This window comes from Fukomys damarensis, unplaced genomic scaffold (assembly GCF_012274545.1).
Source record: "Fukomys damarensis isolate Sample0158 unplaced genomic scaffold, DMR_v1.0_HiC HiC_scaffold_39, whole genome shotgun sequence".
NCBI classification, from domain to species: Eukaryota; Metazoa; Chordata; class Mammalia; order Rodentia; family Bathyergidae; genus Fukomys; species Fukomys damarensis.
Genome location: NW_022900951.1, coordinates 4,993,772 through 5,017,367, shown reverse-complemented (window position 1 = coordinate 5,017,367; position 23,596 = coordinate 4,993,772). Strand labels below are relative to the sequence as shown.

Sequence of the window (23,596 nt, the reverse complement as noted above, 5' to 3'; positions counted from 1 at the left end):
TTTTTTTTTTTTTTTTTTTTTTGCTAAAAGAGGAAACTAAAAAAATTTTTTTCTTAAAGAGAAAATTTTTAGTTAAGTACCATTCCATGGCTTTTCTGTTTCAAGATGTTTCTCTCTGTGATCTAACCAGTGGGAAGAAAGCTTAGAATGTAAATTTTTGACAACACGTTCTTCACATTGATTAAAAGAAACCAAAGTGGTTTATTTTCCATCTAGATGCTGAGAGATAAAAATCTGCATTGAGCCATTTTCTGCAATGAGGTTTCTTGAATCATAGGAAATGTTCAGTGCATTAAAAAGTCATTATAGGGGCCAGGGATTTCACTCAGTTGTTCTGCCACCTGCCTCGCAAGCACAAGGACCCAAATTCAATCCCCCGCCAAAAAAGTCATTCTGTTTCCTATTAGCATACCTTCTTTTTTTTTATACCTTCCTTTTCGATTCTGTAAAATTTACATAAACACCTTCCCTCCTCATTTATAAACTCAGGTTCTATACATCAATATGTGGATAAAACTGTTTTTAAAGACATTGCAGTAAATATTCGAGTATTTGTGGCATTTAGAATTATTTAAAAACCTCCATATGATCTTTAGCTATTATGTTGTTTTCATTGTAAAGAACTTTTCATACAATTCCTTCATGTTAAAGGATTTTTGCCACAAATAATCATTAGTAGTACATGCTAATCTCTAGAAAGAGCTCAAGAGCTGCACTTAGGGAATCATTGGTATCGAAAAGGAGACAGAGGCAATGCTAACAACCCTGCTTCTTCCTGACCCATCTTATGCCCTTAACAACCAATCTCATCAAACACGTGATAGGGAAATGGCAGTGTATTTCTAGCATAGGTCCACTGTTGATTATACTTTTAATAACTTAATTATTGCAAGTACTGGCCCAGAGTAGCCTAAATTATGGGTTATGATCTGATGAGTGACTTATGTTTTTGGATGCCGGAGAAAGAAGTTATATGTTTTGTGAATCATTGCAGTTTTCAATAAATAAATAAACTTCAGAGAAAGGCCAAAATATTGTTTTAAAATAATTCTTTCTAATGCAGTGATTTCGCCCTGTAAGATGGCATGGAGATGAGTAATTGTCACCACCTTCCCTGCTGGATCAGTTATATGTCTGTGGCAGCTGGTATAAATCTTCTATAAATTAATTTTTACCAAAAGTTATGAGACAAAGCAACCTGGCAAAATGCTTCCCCATTTTTCTTGTGTCGTTATTGTTACCATCAAGCACTTGAGTTAAGGATAGAGCTCATCAAGAGAACCCTTGCCTAGTTTGTTGAAGACCCTGAGTTAATGCCAGCTCCACAGAAATGAAATTATGAGACAAGTGGGTTGCAGGTCAGTGGTAGCGTCCTGTCTCCCAGTGTCAGCACTTGAGCTCAGCCCTCAACACAGCAAATAAAACAAGAAAAGAAAAGAAAAAAAAATATCAAACCGGCATCCACTTGGGTGGGTCTGTGAACCTGATCTTTAAGTAAATGAATCAATAAATACTGCAACTCTTTCAGTATCATGAGACCAGAAAATAACCCTGAAATGGCTGAAAAGGCAAGTGCTGCATTCAAGTGAGCACATGGGACTGTGTTAGTGGAAACAAGGCTGAAACGTGGAGCTCACAAGTCTGAATCCAGGGCTTTTCCTATGTCCCAGAGCTATGTGAAGTGTAGTGGGGTTCCTCTAGAGATCTTCTACTTATCATTAAGGTGATAATGGGTTATGATAGGGCCCAAATGGAGGATTGGTTATAGTGAAAATTACGAGTTAAGGATGGAGCTTCATAAAGTCATAATGGGGGAGGCAAGAGGTCATAGTGGGGGCATTGTGGTGGTGTAATGGAGAACTGTGACACCACAGTGAGATATCTGATATACCAGTGGGGAATTATGAGACCGTGGGGGGCATAGTGACAACATAAAGGAACAGTGTGATGTCATAACAAGGGCAATGTGAGGTCATAGTGGGGAATTTTGAGGTCATCGAGATTATGACATCGCAAGGAGGGATTTTGATGTCAAATGGGGGGGCACCACGAGGACACAGTGGAGCATTGTGCTGTTGTGAGTGGGGCCCTGTGAGGTCACAGTTGGCCTTTGTGATGTTTTAGTGGGCAATTGTGGTGTCACAAAGGATGGTTGTGATGTCATAAGGGGAAACAATAGGGTATCATAATGGGGAATTGTGAGGTTACAAAGGCGTATTGTGATGCCACGACAGGGCATGTGAGATCACAATAGGGGATTATGATGTCACAGTGGAATATTGTGGTGCCATAATGGGGTGTTTCTGGTGCCATGATGCACCATTGTGGTGTCATAACTGGCAGTTGTGATGTCAAAAAGATTGTGATGCCATAGGGAGGCGAGGTGAGGTCGTAATGGGGGAATTGTGGGGTCATAATGAGAATCGGATGTTACCACTGAGCACTGTGAGGTCACGATAGGACATTATAAAGTCACATAGGGCATTGTGTCATCACAATTCAGCATTGTGATGTCATGGGATATTGTGATTCCTTGATATGTAGCATCACAATGAACCATTGCAATACATTGACTATGATGCCATGATGGGGACATTGCAGTGTCACTGTAAGGCATTGTGAGACTAAAATAGGGCATTATGAACTCACAATGGAACATTGTGCTATCACAGTGGGCATTCTGACGTCATAATGTGTCATTATGATGTCACAGGGGCATTGTGGGGTCTCAAAATGGCACTGTGATGTCATGACAGGCCATTTTCTTCTCGTAGTGGATCATTGTGATGCCATTGGGTCATTGTGAGATCATAAAAGTCTACTGGGATTTCATACTGAGGCATTGGGATGTCACAATGGGGGTATAGTGGTGTGATAATGGGGTATTTTGATGTCAAAACAATAGGTCACGATGGCTGATTGTGATGTTATAATCGGATATTGTGATGTCTTAATGTATCTTTTGATGTCACTATGGGCCATTGTATATCATAGTGTGGCATTATGGGGTCATGATAGGGCACTGTGACATCACAATGGGGCATTATTACATTATGACGTGGCATTGTGATATAAATGATGGTTGTGATGTCATAATGGGGGCACTGTGAGGTCACAGTGGGGAATTGTGATTTCAAAGTATTGCTTATGAGGTCACAATTGAGCACTGGGCTGTCGCAATGGGACAATGTGATGTCATCATATTATATTGTGAAGTCACGTGGGCCAGTATGAAGTCATATTTGGCACTGCAGAGTTATAATAGGGCATGGTGATATCATACTGGACAATTGTGATGTCGTAACAGGGTATTATAAGAGCGTAGTGGGGTAGAGGTCATAATGGGGTATTATGAGGACATAAGTGGGTATAATGGGTAATATGTGGTCCTACTGGGGTAATATGAGGTCATCAATGGGCACAATGAGGTCATAATGGAATAGGAATAGGTCATATTCTAATATAATGATGTCACTGTTGATTATTATGAAGTCAAAATTGTGTATCATGAGGACATAAAGGGCTTTTAAAAATTATTACTATAGTTTGGTTTCTCTTCAGATCATATAAATCTTTTAAACTTTTAAAAGATTTTTAATGATATGAGGGAACAGAGGGGCATCGCAGTGGCATAGTGGGGTATTATGTGGTCATAATTGTATTTTTAGGTTATATTGTGATCGTGTGAAGTCAAAATATGCTATTACAAGGAGGTATTAATTAATAGTGGGGTATAATGAGGTCATAATGGGGCACATTTTTCTTGTCATAGTGGGTCATTGTGATGTCATTATTGGGTCACTGTGAAATCATAAAGGGTTCTGGGCTTTTAAAATGGGTCACTGTGAGATGAGTATGAGCCACTGTGATGTCTCAGTGGAGGTACAGTGGTGTCATAATGGAGCAGTTTGATGTCAAAACAATAGGTCACATTGACTGTGGTGTTATAATGGGACATTGTGATGTTATCATGTGTCATTGTGATGTCACTATGGGCCATTGTATATCATCATGTGGCATTGTCACGTCACAACAAGGCACTGTGAGGTTAGGCTTAGGGTTAGGGTTATTGTGATATTATAATGAGGCAATGTGTGATCATAATGAGGGCATTGTGAAGTCCAAGTGGGTTATTATGATGTCCAAGTAAGACTTTTGACACAATCTGGCATTATGAAGTCTCAGTGGAGCATTGTACTGTCACAGTGGGGCATTGCGATATTGCATTCATTGTGAGGTCACAATGGGTCAGTATGAAATCACAAATGGCACTATGGAGTTGTAGTGGAACGTTTTGATATCATAATGGACCACTGTGTGTCATAACAGGGTATTATAAGAGCACAGCGGGGTGGAGAAGGAACTATTTTGATTCATAGTTGAAGGGGAGCTTCAGATCGTGCAGATGCAGGAACGGTCAGATCTTCATGGATCAAAGTCATTCCACAGCTGGCTATCGTTGAGCTTTGTAGTGACAGAGGAGATCGGCAGGGAAGGTGGTAGCAGCACTACAGCAGCCCTGTAGTGGAGTTTGAGCCCATCTCTCCGTTTCTAGCTTCAGAACTCTGTGACCCTGGGGCGACTTCAGCCGGACTGCGACTACACGGTGGAACTGCAGGCCGTCACCTACTGGGGACAGATCCGCCTCAAGAGTGCCAAGGTGTCTCTGCACTTCACGTCCACACGCGCTGCCCACCACAGTAAGTGGCACTGTCTCACTGCTCGTGTCCACCGAGGGCAGCACGTGGTCAAAGCAAGGCAAGCAGCACAAGAGTGAGTTTTGCTTTGGAGTCATTACTTGGTAAACCTCACCAGTACACACACAGTCACACTCGGGCCCTGCTTAACGGCCTCCAACAGAAAGATGGTCCCACATGATGGATCATGTGGCTTTAGTGTCATCGTGGTTATCTTCATTTGTATAAGCGTCGTGGACAGTGTTTACACAATGACAAAAACGGCTCCGGATGACGTTTCTCAGAACATATCCCTATTACTGAGCAACATGGGCCTGGACGTTCTTTGAACTACAAGGTGCAAAATAATTTTTCCTGCGAATACTAATGTTTTGATGTTGACCTGTCGGTGTGCTATTTTGGTGTTCGAAAAAAAGGGTCACAGAAGGCGGGCAGGGACTGTGATTAGCAGTAGAGTGTTAGCAACATGGGCCTGGACGTTCTTTGAACTACAAGGTGCAAAATAATTTTTCCTGCGAATACTAGTGTTTTGATGTTGACCTGTCGGTGTGCTATTTTGGTGTTCGAAAAAAAAGGGTCACAGAAGGCGGGCAGGGACTGTGATTAGCAGTAGAGTGCTCACGTAGTGAGTGTGGGCCCTGGGCTTTATTCCCCGTTTGGGAGGCGTGATCACACCTCATTCTACCTGCCCCCTGTTTTTACTTTCACACGACAGATCCCTGCTTCCTCTGTACACATGTACATATTTTCAGGCAAATGCATACAGTTGAGCCGTTAGAAACGGTTGTTTCTCCTCCTAAAGACGTGGCCGGCCTGTTTGCTTTGGAATTCTACAGTGGCTGTAGTCATGGCTTGGAAAGCTGTCTGGTCCTCCATTGAGTAGTTAGCAATTATTCCCACGTTGGTTTTTCTTGTTTCCATTTTTCTTTTTTTCTTAACTAGTATGTTTACCGTGAACTGTGCAAAACAGGAGCGTTGTACACGACAGTCGGGTCTTAGCCGGCAAACAAGTTACTTGGCGTTTATAGCTTTGTTCGAAGTGGAGGCTCATGGGCAGTGCTCTGTAGAGGCCCTTGGGAGGCTCCAGAGAACTAGGGCAGAGGAAAGGCGGGCGAGGGGGACAAGGGCCCTTGTGTGAGGCACCCTGGCCATATGGATTCCTTACAGTAGCAGATCCCTGCCGTCCCTCTGCCTTTCCTCATGGCTGTGGGGCTTGCGCTACGGGGACAAGAACATGAAAAGCTGGTTAGAACTGGGGAAAAGCAACACTGACTCTTCAGAGGTAGATGCAGTGATTGCTCGTAGTTATCTTCTGCCACCTGGGGGGAAGGCAAGAGCCCAAGGAGCTGGTTTGTTTGAAATGATGCTTTACAAAAAGTCTCAGAGACACAGCATCCAACCTATTTAAGAAATTGTCTCTTGGATGATTAAATCGGTTTGAAATGGTCAGTTTTTGGTGTGTGAGCCCAGGTGCAATGCAACTTTTACCTAAAACACTTCGTGGAAATATTTCTATGTGTTTAGCAGCTTCATTCATTTTTTAATATAGTCATCTATTCATCCATTACATTGAAGTTATGTATCTATGAATTGTAATATTACTGTGTCTGATGGTGGGAATTCTATACACATACATATATTTATATACACACATACTGTATAATATATGCTAAATACATGCTATACGTACATCACACCATGTTTGATAGTTTTCTGTAACCAGTGTGTGCATAGTACATACACACACACACACACACACAAATATGCACACAAAAGAGAGTTGCTGCTTGGTATCCATGCAAGATTATTTCTGGCCCCCAAAACCCATAGATAGCAAAATCTTTGGATGCTCCAGTCCCTTATAGAAAATGGCCTAGTATTTGCATACCTCCTATACACATCCTCAAAATTTATTTTAAATGCTATCTAGATGACTTAAAGTGCCTAAACAAATGTTAGCGCTAAGTGAATAGTTTTATGTCTTTTGTTTAGGGGGAAATGACGAGAAGTCTATGCATATTTAATAGAGATGGTTTTTTGTCCCCTCTTTTTTCTTTGTTTTTAAGTTCTGGGGCTCAAACCCAGGGGTGTGCTACCACTGAACCACATCCTTAGCTCTTTCTACTTTTAATTCGGGGACAAAGTCTCACTGACTTGTCCAGGCTGGCCTTGAACTTGCGGTCCTTTGCTGAGTAAGTCGGATTACCGGCATGCCCCACCGTGCCTGAATTTTTTTCAGTGTGCTTGACTCACGTTGATTAAATCCATAGGGAGATTTGACTACACACAGATATGAACACACACACACACACACACACACACACACACACACACACACACATTTCCCGGCGGTGCGTATATCTTGGCCTTTGCCTGAAAACTACTCCGGCCAAAGGTCCAGAACTCATTCTTTATTCTTCTCTTTTCTTTCTCCCTAGAAGTTGAATGCCACAGGAAGCTTTTCTAGATTTAAATTAAATTAAATTACACATAAGCTCTGTCTGCTTCTCTCCTTTGTTGAAGCCACGCCACCTCTCTCTACTAAAATTGAAATAGTCTCCTCATTTACATTCCTGCTTCTTCTCTTTCTTAAATTAATTCTCCATTATTCAGATAGCAGGAAAAGTATTCTTCAGAAACTATTATAAGCAGAGTACAGGATCTTCCTTTTCTGAGTTCTACTCTCAGGAAAACCACCTATTTCTGTGCTTTTTCTCTCTCCCCAACCTTAGCTTTTACTGCTGTTCTCTTTATTCCTTCTAAACATCCAAATCCTGTGAACCTCTGCTTCATCCAAGGCATTTGTTTTTCTACTGGTGGTGGGGCTTTCATCCATGGTGTAAAATAAGTATGTCTCTTTAGACTCCTCTGTCCCTTCCGATAAACAACATTCTTTCCTTGTTAGCAACTGGTGTGGGATTGCAGACTCCCATAATTTAATATGTGTGTGTTCCCAGAACCGAGAGCAAATTCTAACCTCAACTTGTCATTGTTGAGGTTACATCATCAGGAGTCTGGTCACTGTCCAGTCCACAAACAAAACTTTCATGGAACCCTGGTTATGCCTGGCACGTGTACGGCTTTCTTGCTTTCCCTGTGGCATCTCCACATGAACTCTCAAGAATGATCCTAGACCCTTTTCTCTCCTTGTGAGCTGAATTTCACAGTCTGCTTCTCCCCGCATCTTCTCCCAGTCAGCCGAGCCCCTCATGTGTAAACGTATCTGTCCCTTGACCTACGTTTCTCTTGTCCTCTCCTCTGCGATTGAAAGTGGAGCCATCGTTCCTTCTGCAAATGGCGGATGTCTCCATTGAATTCTAGACTGCCCCTGCCCAACTCAGACACCTGCCAGCCCTGAGGCAGAAACCTCGTCTCAGTTGAGATCATGGATCATCTCTGCGTGTGCCCTCAGCATCCATCACTGTGCTTGGCATATAATCACGGGACTGTAAATATTCATGAAACTAAAGGAATCAGTCATTCCTTGCCTTGCTTTTTGCTCCAACTTACACCAGTAGGTCTGCTTAGTTTCTGCTTCAAAAGCACAGTTTTCTTCCATTCCAGCTGCCATTTTTCTCCTTTCCCTGTTCCTCACAAGCCCTGTTCTCTGTGTCCCTATCTCATTTCTTCCACTAAATCTGCTCCTGCTCATTTTTTTGTATTATTATTGGGGGGGGTTGAGACAGGGTCTCACTATGTAGTTGAGACTGATCTGGAACCTAGTATGTAGCCCAGGCTGGTCTGGAATTCAAAGCGATCCTCCTGACTCAGCCTCCCGAGTGCTGGGATTATAGGCGTGCGTGCTCCTGCTCATTTTTAAATGGGATGGGTGTTTTCCATTCCTAATTTTTCTGACCCTTGCTGCTACCTTTGTCTTTGTGGGAACGTCCTCTTCTCCTTGACCCTGGCATGTTGGACTCGCAGATAGCCTCGTGTTTCCCGTACCTCTTCTTAGTTTTACCTGCGGGGTGCTACTCCATTCAGCTCATGGACGTTGGTGCATTCCGGAATTCGCCTTCATCTGCTTGGATGGTTTCAAGCACTTGTCCGTGCATCCTGCTCAGGGATTCACACTTAGCCTTGATTTCTCCACTAATACAAACTGCGTTTCCCAACTTTATCACTGTCTCTATTTGAATGTCATGAGACACCTCTACCTGAGCAAGTTCCAAATTGAACTCACTTCTCCATCTGCAAAGCTGGATATTCTCATGCATTTCTAGAACCTATGGATGTTAACACCGAAAAGAAACTAGAGAGTCTTTATTCACCTATTGCTTTCTGGCTTCTTTATTTCATCTCTTATTCCAGAAAATTTTTAAGCTCTGCAGATTTCTTGAATCTCTGAGGAGCGTAAGAATTTGTGACAGTCATCTCTCCATCACAAGATAACTGAAACAATCAACTCATTAAAAGAAAAGACGGGGGCCGGGGATTTAGCTCAGTGGTGCCGCTGCCCGACTTGCAAGTAGAAGGTCCTGAGCTCCATCCCTGGTACCAAAATAAAAAAACAAACAAACAAAAAACAAAAAGAAAAGATGTACCTTGGCTCACAGTTTTTGGAAGCTCCAGTCCCTGGTGAATTGGCCTGCTGGCTTTCGGCCTGTGCAAAGACAGCACATCACAGAAAGAGGATATGAACAAAGCCACTTACCTCGTGGCCAGGAAGCAAAGGAAGAGAGAAGGAGTCTCACAACCCCAGTGATCCAAAGACCTCTCACTGGACTGCACCCCTTTAAGGATTCTATCACCTCCCAAGAGACCACAGCATTTGCTTTGTGGGCCTTTTGGGAACATTCTGAATCCACCTTATAGCAGAATTCAATTCATGTTTGTTGTCCAACTGGATATAGCAGTTTCTCCATTTAACCACTTTTATTCTCCATGCCACAGCTTCCCAAAGATGTCAATGGATAAACCTGACCTAGGCGTGAATACTAAAGAGGAAGGGAAAAAGGAATAGCATTTGGTCTCATCTTCCAAGCAATCAAAGCGATGCATCTTTTCCAGTCTGTCTGCATAATTTCACTATCTTGTCCAACAGTTTTTGTTTTTATTTGTGTATCTGTTCCAGAGGAATTCTCTTTACACATGAGCGTTTCCTGCCAGGTGGGAAGGCGTAGAATTATGGAAGTTTAATGAGTTATTTTGACACCGATCGCCTCGTAGTCGTGACAAACAATACATAGTATTTGGTTGATCCTGGGTGGCTACACTCTTCAACAGCCATCTTTGAAAATCAGATAACCTCTGAAAATAACCTTTGAACGCCAGATTACCTGGCCAGCAGAGGTATGACACTTGACCTGTCACAGACCATTTTATTGTGAGGACTGACTCCTGCCACACGGATTTGGAAAAGTAATAAAAGAATAATTTTTAAAAAGTAATGCAAAGTGTCTGCTTTGAGATATATTGCCTGGTCTCAGATCTCCCTGTAGAGGAGAACGGCTTTACAACAGATTATGTAGGCTATGGAGGAATGTTTGTCAGGATTTTATATCCCAATGTTGATATATAATCTTATAAACACTAGTGTATGGTTTTACAGGAACACATTATATTTTATCATGAACCAACTAGAAGTAAAGAAAAATTACAACTTTATGCTATAAGCAAAGGGGATTATATTTTATAACAGGTAGCATAGTAAATGTCAGCATATCAATTACTTTTTTGAGTTATATCTTTCTTGGTTTGCGGCAACTAGATGTTTTAATGATAAATATTTTCACGCAAGCAGAGGCTGAATGTTCATGCAATTTTTATGAAAGGGTCCCTTGAAGGAAGTAGGGCATACTTTAATGGAAAGTAGCTTGTTTTTCTGGAGGCAGAAGAAATATTTCCAGTATTGACACATTCCAAATGTTACATGGTTGCCTCTTGGAACTTGATGGAGCATTCTTTTCACTCCTCAAAATAAGAATGAATTTAAGAGAAAAAACCTTGAATCTTTTGATCTGTAAAATTTTAAAAATCTGGACATTTAAAAAAAGTGGCAGAGAGAGAGAAAGAGAGAGAGAGGGACCTCAGTTCACCAATATAATTCTTTCCATGATTCTAATTGTAAACTGAATTGGACAAGAACTGAATCAAATTTTCTCATAAGGTCAACATTGAACCTAACTACTGAATTTTATGCACACATATATCTGACTCTCTTAACACTTATGACTGTTGAAAATAGAATATGAAGCAGACCTCATGTCCTTTCAGAAGAGAGTAGATATGATTTTATGCCATTTTCGTTTATTTATCAAAGTGCAAGTGATGTTCTTACAAAGCCGGAGGCATAACCATGGCAGTGTGAGTAGCACTGATATTTTAAAATTTCTTTTTCCTTTTTCCTTTATTGGTACATTTTAGGTATACAATACAGTTAGTTACATTCATCATTGGGATCTTGTACCTTTACATGATGTATCTTGGTTCTTATTTTTTCCCCATTGCCGTGCCCTCCCTTCACCCCCTCCACCCTTTACTATTTACAGAGACTTTGCTTCCATTTTTTTTTCCTTTTCTCTTATTTTTCCTTTTCCCTTCTCAGCTTTCCCCTATCAGTAGCACTAATTTTTGCTAGAGTCATTTCAGAAAAGCAACAATGGCTCAATCTTGAGACCTTCAGAAATATGTTCCTGTATCTCTAATGAAAGTTTTACATAAAATTTAAAAGCAAATGGAAAGATAAAATTCACGTAAAGGTGAAACTTAGTATCTTCGCTGCCACCTTGATTATCTGGTGGTACATTCTCAGTAGCACAGATTACTGAATAAATTAAAAACATAAATTGGCACGTGAACATCTTAAATCTTTAATTCAACTTTAGATGTAACCCAGAGAATTCTCTAAGTCAATGATGATGTGGATAAAGGAGATGGATTTTGGCCAGGAGCATCATAAATTTTCTGTATTCTCTTCCCTCCTCTTTTCTCTGGGTTCTAAGCTCACTGGTTATTCTAACTTTCTAAAGTGATGCCCTAATTAGTGTTTCTCGCCTTGGTTTGAACTCCTTGAACAAAAATGTGTAAATAAGTCCCTGACTGATGTTGTTAGAGAATATTCGCAACACATCGAACATAGGTCTCACAGTAAAATTGGAAATTTAGGAAGCAGAAAAGCCATACCTCAAAGGGCAGGATTCCTGTGTGTGAAGTGTCTGAATTCAGGGCATGAGTGAGGCACAGGATTGAGGCTTGGCAGGTCTTTGCTGTCCTTCTTATGCAGGTATGTGAGTTGGATCTCTAGGAAGACTCCGTAGCTGGTGAGGAAAACATGCTTGACACAGAACAGCTCTAAGATTAAACCTCAACTTCCCTCCTGTTTTACTTGGGCGAAACTGGACATGATCCCTAAATTGTTGAGTGCTATGAGGTTTCTGTTTAGTATCTGCTGAGTCCATTTTCTCAAGGGGATACCAACCATGGCCCACGGGTTGTACCCAGCCTCCCACCTGTTTTAACAAAGAGGATTTTATTGGCATGCGGTCACACTTAATTGTCCTCATATCACCTCTGGCTACTTTTCCGGGCTGCAATAGTCATGGGGTGTTTGGAAGAGAGACACAGCCAAAACTATGTACCCCCTGGCTCTTTAGCAAAAACTCACAGCCCGCTGCTTTGTTTCACAAGATGGTTTTAGGACCTTAAATAAAGCAGCACCAAAGTTCTCCAACCACTTGAAGAAGCACCGGAAAAGCTGTAGGAGTCAAAAAAGAGAATTGCAGTGTTCTTCCTGCAAGAAGGGAGGACATGCCCAGAGAAACACGTCCAGTATTCATGTCAGGTGCTTTCTCTGATGGCACTAAAGTAAGTTACACAGCCCCATCTAATGGACCCTGACTCACAGCTTTCGTGGAAGCCACCAGCACTAGAGGCTCCATTGCCACTGCAAACCGAGCTGGCTGTCTGCATCCAAGGAAGATTAGGATGTGGTTTTCCCGAGAGGACTTCTAGGATGGATTAGAAGAACAGATTAAAGGAAAAGAGATTAAACAGAAAATGCAGCAACACTAAGGAAGACTTTGTTTCCTTTTAAGCCAGGGGAATCTTCACCATGGCCGACTTGGCCCACATTTGGTTGGATGAACAGTATTTCTAGGAGTGCCAGTGCCTTTTGTAATAAAATAATCACAGCTATACATGTGAAGGGGCTGGTCCGATTTGAGGAATGAGGCGTGACACCAACTAGAAAGACGCAGCGAAATTAAAACTGAACAATTAGAAGAAAAGCAAAACCAGGGCCAGATCTTGACGCTCAACAGCAAGACCCTGGGAAATGACCTCACCTAAGGATAAAATTCGGCACTGCCTGAGTCGAAGAAGTATTTCAAGGTGTCCTTGCTTCTCATGTTGCAGTAGACAGGGGCTATTTGGAGATCGAGGTCATTCTTACTCACTTGTACATTCTCCTCACTCTTCAGTGAGCCTGTGTTGGGAACAATTTATTTATTCATGCATCGGTACATTTTAGATATACAAAGAATATCACTCATCATAGGGAATTTGCACCTGTACGTGGTATGTCCTGCCTTTTCTTTTTCTTTTTTCCCCCCATTCCTTCTCCCTTTCTGTTTTTCACACTAGAGAAACCACGCAGTAAAATAAACAATAGAAAAAAAAACAGTATTCATGCTTAAAGCAAATGGTAACAGACGTGCGTACACATCCTTACATCAGACGTGCGTACACATCCTTACAATTTCCCCCAAAGTGGCCTAGTTCCTTTGCAAAGTGCCAGCTCACCTTGAGACAGTCGTCCTCCTATGGTTCATTTCATCAGGAAGCCCTGGGCCTGTGTTTCAAAGGATAGACGCGGCGACTCGGTACACGCATCCCTTTCTGCCCTGACCGCATCTGCAGTAGCGCCCTCTCTCTTTCAAAAGCTGTCCAGCTCTAACTCGGGGCTGGCCCTTGGGACAGTGCTCCTGACTGCTTCTGGAAAAGACCAGTGAGGAAATACATCCCCACATTCCATCCCCCCCGCCACGAGGTGCGTGCCGTGCACAGATTGCTCGGTGCGCAGTGGGACGGCAGTTGACCTTGCGGACTGGTTGGTGCAAGGTGAGATTTTACTACTAATTTGACAAAGTTGAGTTATATTTCTGTTTAGAGCCTTGAACACTGCGTATTAACATAACGTACCCGTAAGATATTTACGCCAAGTTGGCTATTGTTTCAGGAAAAATCAATTTAATACTATTGTACTTTCCTCGTACCTAGTAAAAATTTATCTATAGTGAGAAACAATACATATGCTTATTTCTCAAAACGTCTTTGAAACCTGGTGACCAGTTGAGATGCTGCGGATTCCGCATAACACATTTTAGGTATTCCAGCACATTTTGAGGTAGAGGAAGATTGCGGTCTTGAACATACACGAGTATGTGATTCTGTCACCTTCTCTTAACAAATAGAGAGGTGCTCAATAAGAAAGAATGACAGGATGGCATGACATTTCCTGGGATGAATATCAGAGTGGATCATTATTTTCTATCCGTAAGTTCAAATGTTGTGCTTTCTCATAGAAGAACAGATGGGGAAAACCAGAAAAGGGGTGGCCCCGATACAGCCCCCTTTCCAACGAAGACGGCCCACCCGCCCCATAGAGATTGGAGCTCCCTTCTACCAAGACGGCCAACTGCAAGTCAAAGTCTACTGGAAAAAGACTGAAGGTAACTTCACGGTTTGTGCTTAAATGTTATGTGCTCTAGATGGCTTGGAGATGTAAAGATGTGGATGTGTCTTTTTGTCTTTTTCTAAGTAAATGCCATAGTGTACCACTCCAAAATATCCTAATTTTCTTACAAAGTGCTCGAGCAGTGCACTATACATTCAAATAAATTGTGCCTATTTATTATTCTAAGAAGTGGATTTTTGCAATTGTAAATTACCACAAATGCACCAATTAAACTTTAAACAGACTGAAATTTGTAGCTTTCGTTTTAAGTATTATTTCCTTTTAGAAATGGCCTAGTGATTAAAATATGCGCTCATTTTTTATTAAGTAATATTCAAGCCATGGTGTTATTAAGTTCTAACAAGGGACTGAAACACTTTTCCTTTTTCTTCTTTTCCTCCCACTCCAGTCCCCCCCTCCGCTTTCCCTTCCCCTTCCCTTCCTTTTTTAAACAAATGCCTTTCTGTGTTGAAGTCTAAGTGGGTTGACATTGGTTCTGGAGCTCTATCAGACATTTTATTATTAGCAGCAATTACACCCTGAATTTTTATGTTTCGAGGAAATTGGGTTTTCGTTGTTTCTTTGCCGGAGTGCTAATCTGTGTCTAAAACACTTGTAATATTTTTTTGGTCGGTAACTTTTGTGATGAATTATTTTTTATTTTTTAAAAAAGCCCTATAATACCTAATTTGGGAAACTAAAAACAGCTTTTCCTACAAAAAACATTTGGGAGTTTTCCTCTCAAAAATTTCCTATGCATGTATTTTCCACTGAGTTGTTTGTTTTGTTTTGTTACATCTTGGTTTGTTTTATGGTACTGGAAAGTGAACCCAGGAACTTTGCAATGAGCTACATCCTTAGTCCTTTTTAATTTTTTAAATTTTGAGTCAAGGTCTCACCAAGTCTACTAAACTGCCCAGGCAGGGATCAAACTTGGAGTCTTCCTACGTCACCCTCCAGAAGTGCTAAGATTATAGGCTCGTGCTGAGTGCCTTAAACACAGAGTTACTTTCTTCTATATGTGTGTGTGCATGAGTATGTATGTGTGAAAAATAAGTGTACTTGTCCCATAGTGTTATATGAGCATTATATCATGCACTTTTCAAAAAATTTTCAAATTGCTGCCCTGTATGTGTGTATCTTAATAATATATTGCATGTCATTGTTCCAGTACAGTGAAACATTGAGCTTCCTTATAATTCTTATTTTATTGTTTATTTATTTATTTATTTATTTTGGTTTTTTTGAGACAGGGTCTCACTATGTATCCCAGGCTGGTCTTGAACTCACAGTAATCCTCCTGCCTCAGCCTTCCGAGTGCTGGGATTACAGGCGTGCGCCACCATGCCCGGCTTATAATTATTATTTTATAAGGAAAGTTACTATGAACATTTATGCTTGAGAGGGAATCTTTATTTATGTTTATTATAAATTCCTATTTGTTTTCTTTATTTTTAGCATACTTAATTTGCATTGCTGAAGTATTGCCCAAGCATTTATAGGGTATAACAATTTTATTTGTATTGCTTCTACTAATTTTAACAAGAGAAGCAGAATAGGGAATTTTTAAGAGTTCAGCTTTTGAAATCCCCTCCTCTTTTTGAAGTTCTGTTTCCTTGTGGCATTGATAGCTAATGAGGAATAGGACTGTGGGAGTGGTCCTTGTTTCAAAATTTTCCTTTGAGCTGCTGAAACCTATGATACAACTAAAGTAACATTGCCATCATGATGAGTACATTTCATCGGCATTGTGATTGAATTAAGATAGAAATTTGTTAAACTAAAATGCTGTGATTCCCTATTCATATCAGAAATAACAATTGGTAATACATATAAGTTATAAAATGTATTTGGTCATTACATGTGTCAATTTTAAGTTAAAATCATATCACAATATATTAACATCAGCAGAGCTTAATATATTTTATTAATAATATGAAAGATTTAATGATGTGGTAAAGTATCATGAAAATGCAGGCACCTAATATCAAAAAGGTAAACATCCCAAGCCTACGGGACTAACTACCCGCTTCCTGACTTCTAAAACTGGACATTAGTTTTGCCTGTGTTTGAATTTTATCAGAGTGGAATCACAGAGTGTGAATTCAGCTTCCTGCACAGAGTATCTCATAAGTGAGAAAGGATTCTATTCCGAAACATGGATTCATTCCCTTTCATTGCTGCCTGGATTCTCCCGTACACTGTGGACTCCACATCTTCTCCTCTGTAGAGGGAAAATCCTCTTGCTTCTGGTGTGGGGCTGTTCACAGCAGTGCTGCTGGGAACGTTTCCCCGTATAAACATGTTCTCCCAGAGTGGCGAGGAAGCGGGTCCTGAACCCTAGAACGTGGTGCACTTCGAGAGGCACTACTGCTTGTCCAGAGTGGTTAAACCAGTTTGCCTTCTCACCAGTTGGGTACGAGCCCGAGGTCCAACCTGTTCCAACTGCCACGTGGTGTTTCCCATCTTTTTAGTGCAGCTGTGGTCCACTTGTGTAGTGATTACTCCTTGTTTTAATTTGTTCTTTTCCGATCTCTGTGTTGAGCACCTTTTTGTAAAGTTCCTGGCATTGGGTTGCTTCTTTATTGAACCTCTCCTTCAACTCATTGGTCATACTTTCTTACAAAAATTCCTCAGAAATCAAGTATTAATAGTATTTTCCCCACCATAACCTGTCTTTTAACTTTTAACTTCCCCGATTTCCAACTAATGAGGCATCATTTATTTAAAAATGATGATTCCAAAGCTTGGTGGTATCCCCTTCCTCCTAAATGAGGCAAACATGTGCAAGTTAATTTGGGGAATTTTCGTAGAGTCATTGGTGTATTTTCCAAATTTTTCACAGTACTTCACTGTCTTAGCCACTGTAAGCGTATAACTAGTGTCATAGTATGGTCTCCTACATTTTTCTTTTTACTCCCTTTTCACATTATCTTGATAATTCTTGTGCCTTTGCTGTTTTCTATAAATATTTGAATTTGTCTTTCAATTTTCACAAAAACCTCCTGACATCTTTATTGAGACTGCAGTTTGTCTACGTGTTAATGGTTAGAGGATTCACACCCTAAAATACTGAATGTTAAAACCCCAAAATGTGGGTTTTATTTGGGTTTTTTAATTTTCTCAAAATTTTCTCAAAATTCTGTCTTATATTGTAAAGAGGCTGTAACACATTTTTGTGTGAGTATTCCAAGGTGTGCTTATTTTAATCCTATTACAGTTGGCATACCGTTGCCTCAATTTCATTTTTAAATTTTTGTTGCTGGTATATGATAAATGCATTTTATACTTAAATCTCGACTATGAGTCCAGCAGTCATTTTATGACCTTTATAATTACAACATTTTCTGCAATGATTTCTTTGTGTATTCTCTAAAAACTATCATGTAGTTTTTAGTGATAATTTTATATTTCCTTTTCCAGACCTTTGACATTTTACTTTCTTTTCTTGGCAAGACTTTGAGTGCAAAAATGACTACAATGATAGTAATAGGTTTGATGTTTAATTGTAGAGTTTTTGAAGCTATCCGTCACCAGATTAGTAAAATTCTCTACTGTTCTGTCCTTCGAAGTTCGAGCCATGAAATGATACTGAATTTCATCCAATTTTTTCTGCATCTAGAGAGGTGATCAATGAATTATTCTTCTTTATCCTATTAATAGGATGAGCTAAAGGGAAAATGTGATCGATCATTTCCTGTGTTTGTACTGAGGATAAATGAGATTACACACGCAGATTGCTTGAAACAGTGCCCAAAACAGAGCAAGCACCCCAGGTGTTTAAGTGTGAAGGTTTTTACAGCCTGTTTTTGTAGGTAGGGCTGTCAGTGTGGCCAAAAGGCAGAGAGAAGGCAGGACAGAAGTCCAGAGCCTGAGCGTCTTGCCCTGTAATGCTTTCCCCTTTCAAGATAAAACAGCAGTGTCTTAAAAAATGATTTCATTGTCCGGTTTTCAATATAAATGCTATACATCATGCAAATCTTGTTAAAATGGGGGAAAGAACAGGGCTCCACCTTCAGTGCACTATATCATCAAGAAAGAACTTGATCAATGTCCCTAAGCAACAAATGGATGCTTGACCATTGTGGAACCGTGCTTTTCTTTTGATGTCTTTCAGACAGACATGGATTCCTTTATTTGCTACATTCTCCGTCCTTGGCTTTACATGACTGTTGGTCATACTACTTCTTGTTGAATGGCTATACACACCCACACACACATAACCACACACATTTCTTTAAATAATTCCAAAGTTAGTTATAAATGAAAAAATATCAGCAGATTTCTCAGATATGGAAACCATTATAGAAACCATAGGCAGAAAACTGCATCAGTATTGCCCAGCAAATAATCAGGGTGTGTGATACTATCAGATTTACTTTCCAGTGCGTGAAATTATGGACTTATGGTAAACGGGCTTGATACAGTAACAAGAAAGTGACCTTGATATTTTGTCTTTAAAATTGATTGTGAGTTGATTTGAGTCTGGTGATGTGGACATGATTCACTGGAATTGTGAATTCTCCAGAGTACAGCAAATATTTTCGGCAGTGAGTTTATACAGCAAGCACGGTTTTCTAAAGGAGTATTTCATTTAGCTAATCTTGTTGGTAATTTTACTATCTTATTGGCAGCAGTTCCTTTTGCTGTGTGATAATAGAGTACACATTTCATTGCTTTGGTCTTTCTGGCTTTAGACTTTGCATTTTACAATATAAAGATGAGAAACTAGCTGAGACAATATAATATAAATGATGTGTACATAGCTTATATTGTAGAGTTTTTTATTTGTATTATTTTTATGGTTGTCTTTTTGTCTTTTGTTTGTTTTGTTTTAATATTTTTAATATGTGTTTAATATTGTTTAATATTTAATATGTGACTGAATACACATATGTGGCTGTGGAAAGCCGGCTGCAAATCCCATTAGGAAATGTTGGCTTGGGCGATACTATTTTTAACATTCTAGCTGGAGATTGAGTCCTGCAGTCATAACCTAAAGTATTAACCGACAGTCCGCCTTTTAACAATTGGCAAGATGAAGCCAAAGTCAAAATATTTGTGTAACAGAATATCAGAGAAGCAAATATCTGTGAATGGATACACCAAAGCTAGGGAATGACAGGAACCTTCTGAAGGTAGAGAAAACAAATTCTCCCCTTCCAGAGTGGACTGGGGCCTCCCAGTACCTTGATGTTAGCTTAGTAGGATCCTTTTCGGTCCTCTCACCTCCAGAAGATAACATGGTGATGTCGCCCCAAGCACTCACGTGTGTGTCCTCTTGTCACAGTCACCAGAGAAAACAAGTATGCAGCCCTGTGTGATTTAAAACTTGTACCAAGCTTAGTGTACTGGCCTTACTGGTATTCTTATTTTTAGACCAAGCTGAGGAGGCTGAATGAGGTTCCAGGAGTCATTTGTTCAAGTCCACATTCCTTAATGGTTGAGCATAAGCCCCCACATTCTGCCTCCTGCACCCTGAATCCAAGGGGAGAAACTGAAGGGCAGACAGGAAGTTAGGTGCACCAGCCAATTATCGGGGGAGTAGCTGAGGTAGATGGAGGTAGAAGTGTGTGACCGGTCAGTAGGAAAGTAATTCTTAAAGCCACAGGAATAAGTGAAATTATGTGGGGAAGCCACTAGGAGAGAGGAACTCGGGCGCGGTGACTTTTAGAGCAGAGGAAAGACACGACACCAGAAAGGGTGTCTCCTGTGTCATTCCTGGTGAATCCTCTAAGTAAAACACAGTGACACCGTCAAACTTGCAGAGGGGGCTGAGGATTCCCGGGATCCTCAGGCGGAGCCAGCCTAGTCATATCGAAGTAAATGGGCCATCAGTCATGCCTGGATCCTATTTTGGGACTCTGACACTTGTGGTTATTCCCTGCAGCTAGAACCAAGCTGTCCAACACCGTAGCCACAAGCCACCTAGAGCTGTTGCAATGGCGTCAATAAAATACAAGGAAGAATTTACTTCTGCAGTGGCACTGGTGACATGTCAAGGACTCTGTAAGCAGAGACAACCAGTGGTAACCACAAATAGTATACTTTTGTTGTCATAGATGCCCAACCTCTCATTTCATTGTTGTCATGGTCCTTACTCTAGTATAAGGCACCCGTGGAAAACCGTAACAGTTGGTCAGGACGCCCTATCTGCTTACTGTCTGTATCTGTCCTCTTCTTACTAGACATGAATCTTTTTCATGTATTATCTGTCTAGCTTCATTGATTTGTAGGATTCAAGGCAGCTGCTACTTCAGTGGTACCATTTCATTGCTATTGGAGGGGAGAATGGCTCTACTCACGGAATGCCTTCAGCCTTGTATATCATGCATAATTCTTTTCTTAAAAAGTCTTACTCTCTGCTGTATACAAATTAAGACACCCTAGTTAGTGACTTCCCTTTTAACTAAACATCGTGGGTGCCTACTTTATATCTGTTTACTCTCACAGATTTAAAGCTCTTCTATTCTTGTTCCAAATTGCTCAGAGCAAGTTCTCACCAGATCAACCCAATTTCATCAAAGAGTTTTTTTCCCTCTCTGCAAACCCCCATCAAACACTTGGCGTGAAATTTGGGACAAAATGTTAATCGCCAGCAAAGCAGTGCTATTTTACCCCCTGGACTCACTGGGGTGATTAATAAACTCAAGGCTGTCAGAGCGTCTTTTCCCACACTCGATGAGTTGCTTGTGTGTCATTTTCTCTTTTCACACTTTATCCGGAAAACACACTGCTCTGCCCAGGAATGAAATCACACAGAGGTTCAGCATTCCTCCCGATGAGACTTTGGAACCCAGAGTCATATTTCAGCAGGGCTGAGAGTTAGGGAGATGCTAATGATAGTCGACGCATATCAAGCCACCCATCCTGGCTCTTCTAATAAGACAACTTTGTTACAGTAGTACTTACAGTTGAAGTATATATTCATAGCTTATTTTTTAGGTTTGAAGAAAAAATTGTTGGTCTCGTGTGAGTCCAGTGGCTTATCCTCTTTATCAAAAAGTATACAGTCAATACATGTCTAAAGATTCTCCCTTAAAATGTGAAGTAAAACAGGTAGGTGCTCCTAAGACCTCTTTGGTAGGAGTTTTGCTAGTCTCAATAATCACAACACATTTGGAATCATTTCATTTTTAATTTACTATTTATCTTTCTTTTCTCCTCTGTGCTTATATTTCAACCCGTGATTTCCCCTGTCAGTGTCTTACTTTTTCTCTCTTTCTCTGGTGTGTTTTTTGTTCATTTGTTTTTTGTTTTTGGTACCGGGCATTGAACTCTGGTCGTTGTGCTTGCGAGCCGGACATCTGCACCACTGAGCCAAATCCTTAGCCCTGGTACTTTTAACTAATCAGAATCATACCAAAACTGTATGGCTTTTTTGGCTCATTTATGCATTTTCAAAATTTTCCCATAGACTTTTATGTTCTCCTAATTTTAAGAACATCACATCATATGACATTGTGGTTTGAATGTCGAAAGTTCCTCACAGGCCTATGTCTTATGGCATGGTCATCAACCTGGTCCTATTGGGAGATGGTGGGACCATTATGAGGTGGGGCCTAGCAGGAGGAAGTTAGATCTTTGGGGATGTGAGCAAAACTTTCCTCTCTTTGGCTTCCTACTCATCGGGAAAATGGTTTTGCTCCACCACCGTCTACCCCCATGACTGGCTGCTTCCTCAGAGGACCAAAACAAAGCAAAAGAAAATGAAAACGGGGTGTCTACCCTTTCGGGTACTGGAGATTGTTATTATATTAATGAGTTTTCCATTATAAGCTGATCATTTCAGGTCTTTAGGAGAAAGCTAACTAACTCTCACGGAATGTAACTTGTAGGCTGTTTTGTGTTTGTGTTGTAGATCCCAGTGTCAACCGATATCAGGTGCAGTGGCTTCCGGAAGTCTGTGCTCACAACAGGACAGCTGGAGCAGAGACATCCTCGGGCGTGACCCACGTAAGGAGATGATTGTACCCTCCAACTCTGAGTCGCTTCTAGGTACATCGGATCCGTGCCCTCCTTGGACAGAAGAACGTGCAAAGGAGAGATGTCATGTGCATAACTCACTCTCACAAGCAAACTATTCAAGAATGACTTGCTGAGAGCTGGGCGGGAGGCGGGCATGCCATTCACTCATGTTTTCCTTTCAATTTTTATGTTTTATTAGTACATTTTGCAGCCAACACAGGGTATGTTCTAAGACTCAGACACTGAAGGCGCAGTGCCTAAGAAACTGACAGGGCAATGAGAAATACTTAGGAGTTTCTGCGTGCTTTTTGTTAACCAGAACAACACTCTTGATTGTTTTCTGAGTTTGGACCTGGTGCTGTAGCCTAATGGTATCATTTTACCTGTGCATTTCTTTATGGCACCTTCCTTAAACACATCTTTTGCCATGTTTTTCCCCGCTTAACAAATACTATCTCAGACAACACGCTCATCTTTTGTTTTTCAACTTTAAGAGAACATTAAGCTCCTGGGGATAGCAATTTCATGGATGCCAAATCAAACATTATTTCAAATATCTCGGGGTTAACTCATGAATTAGAGATTAGAGTCAAGCCAACCACAACGTTTAAGAAAGCATTTTATTGTACAAAGTGTGGACAGTAGTTTATATATAATCTATTAGGACAATTTAAGGAATCGAAAAACGCAGCCCAAAAGGTTACAATGTTTTCGTTTGTGAAATGTCACGAGACCACTTTTCTCTTCAACATTCTCTAAACAGTACAATATTTGTAGAATCATATCTGATCCCATAACTTTAAGATAATGAGCTGAAACAGGTAGCAAGATTTTCAGAATTTTGCAGCTTTTTAAGTATGAATTTGACCTGTTTCAACCCATGTTCGTTAGTTTTGTTTCCTTTAGGTTTTTTCCCAAAACTTATGGCCATCTAAGACATTCTAAGAAAATAAGATGACTTGAAAAGTACAGAAATAAACAAGCAAACAGTGCCTTGGGACCCTACAGAGTCCTGCTGAATTTTCCTGCACCCACCTAATCCTAAGCTTCCCATTGTTGGGAACCTGACCGGCATAACGATTCACCAGGCTTATATAACAAATCTGGTAGAAATAAGAGTCCAAAACCCCACGAAAGCATGTCACTTAGAATTCATCTCCCTCCACTGTCCAGTGACTTTCAGACGCAGCACTTTGCTTTCGTCATAAACCAGACCCTCCAGCACTCTACGAAACATCATCGCCTTCTCTGCCAT

At 40.7% G+C, this 23,596-nt stretch overlaps 1 protein-coding gene across 1 annotated transcript in view; it reads left to right on the top strand.

Moving 5' to 3' along the window:
• The window catches only part of Anos1 (anosmin 1), a gene marked incomplete at its 5' end in the record, with an annotated part of 128,074 nt that overhangs the window by 99,412 nt on the left and 5,066 nt on the right, over positions 1–23,596 (top strand). Inside the window, 3 exons of the mRNA XM_033760263.1 lie at positions 4,556–4,700; positions 14,222–14,368; positions 22,235–22,329. Coding sequence (XP_033616154.1) covers positions 4,556–4,700; positions 14,222–14,368; positions 22,235–22,329 — 387 coding nt within the window. The remainder of the gene's footprint in view (positions 1–4,555; positions 4,701–14,221; positions 14,369–22,234; positions 22,330–23,596) is intronic.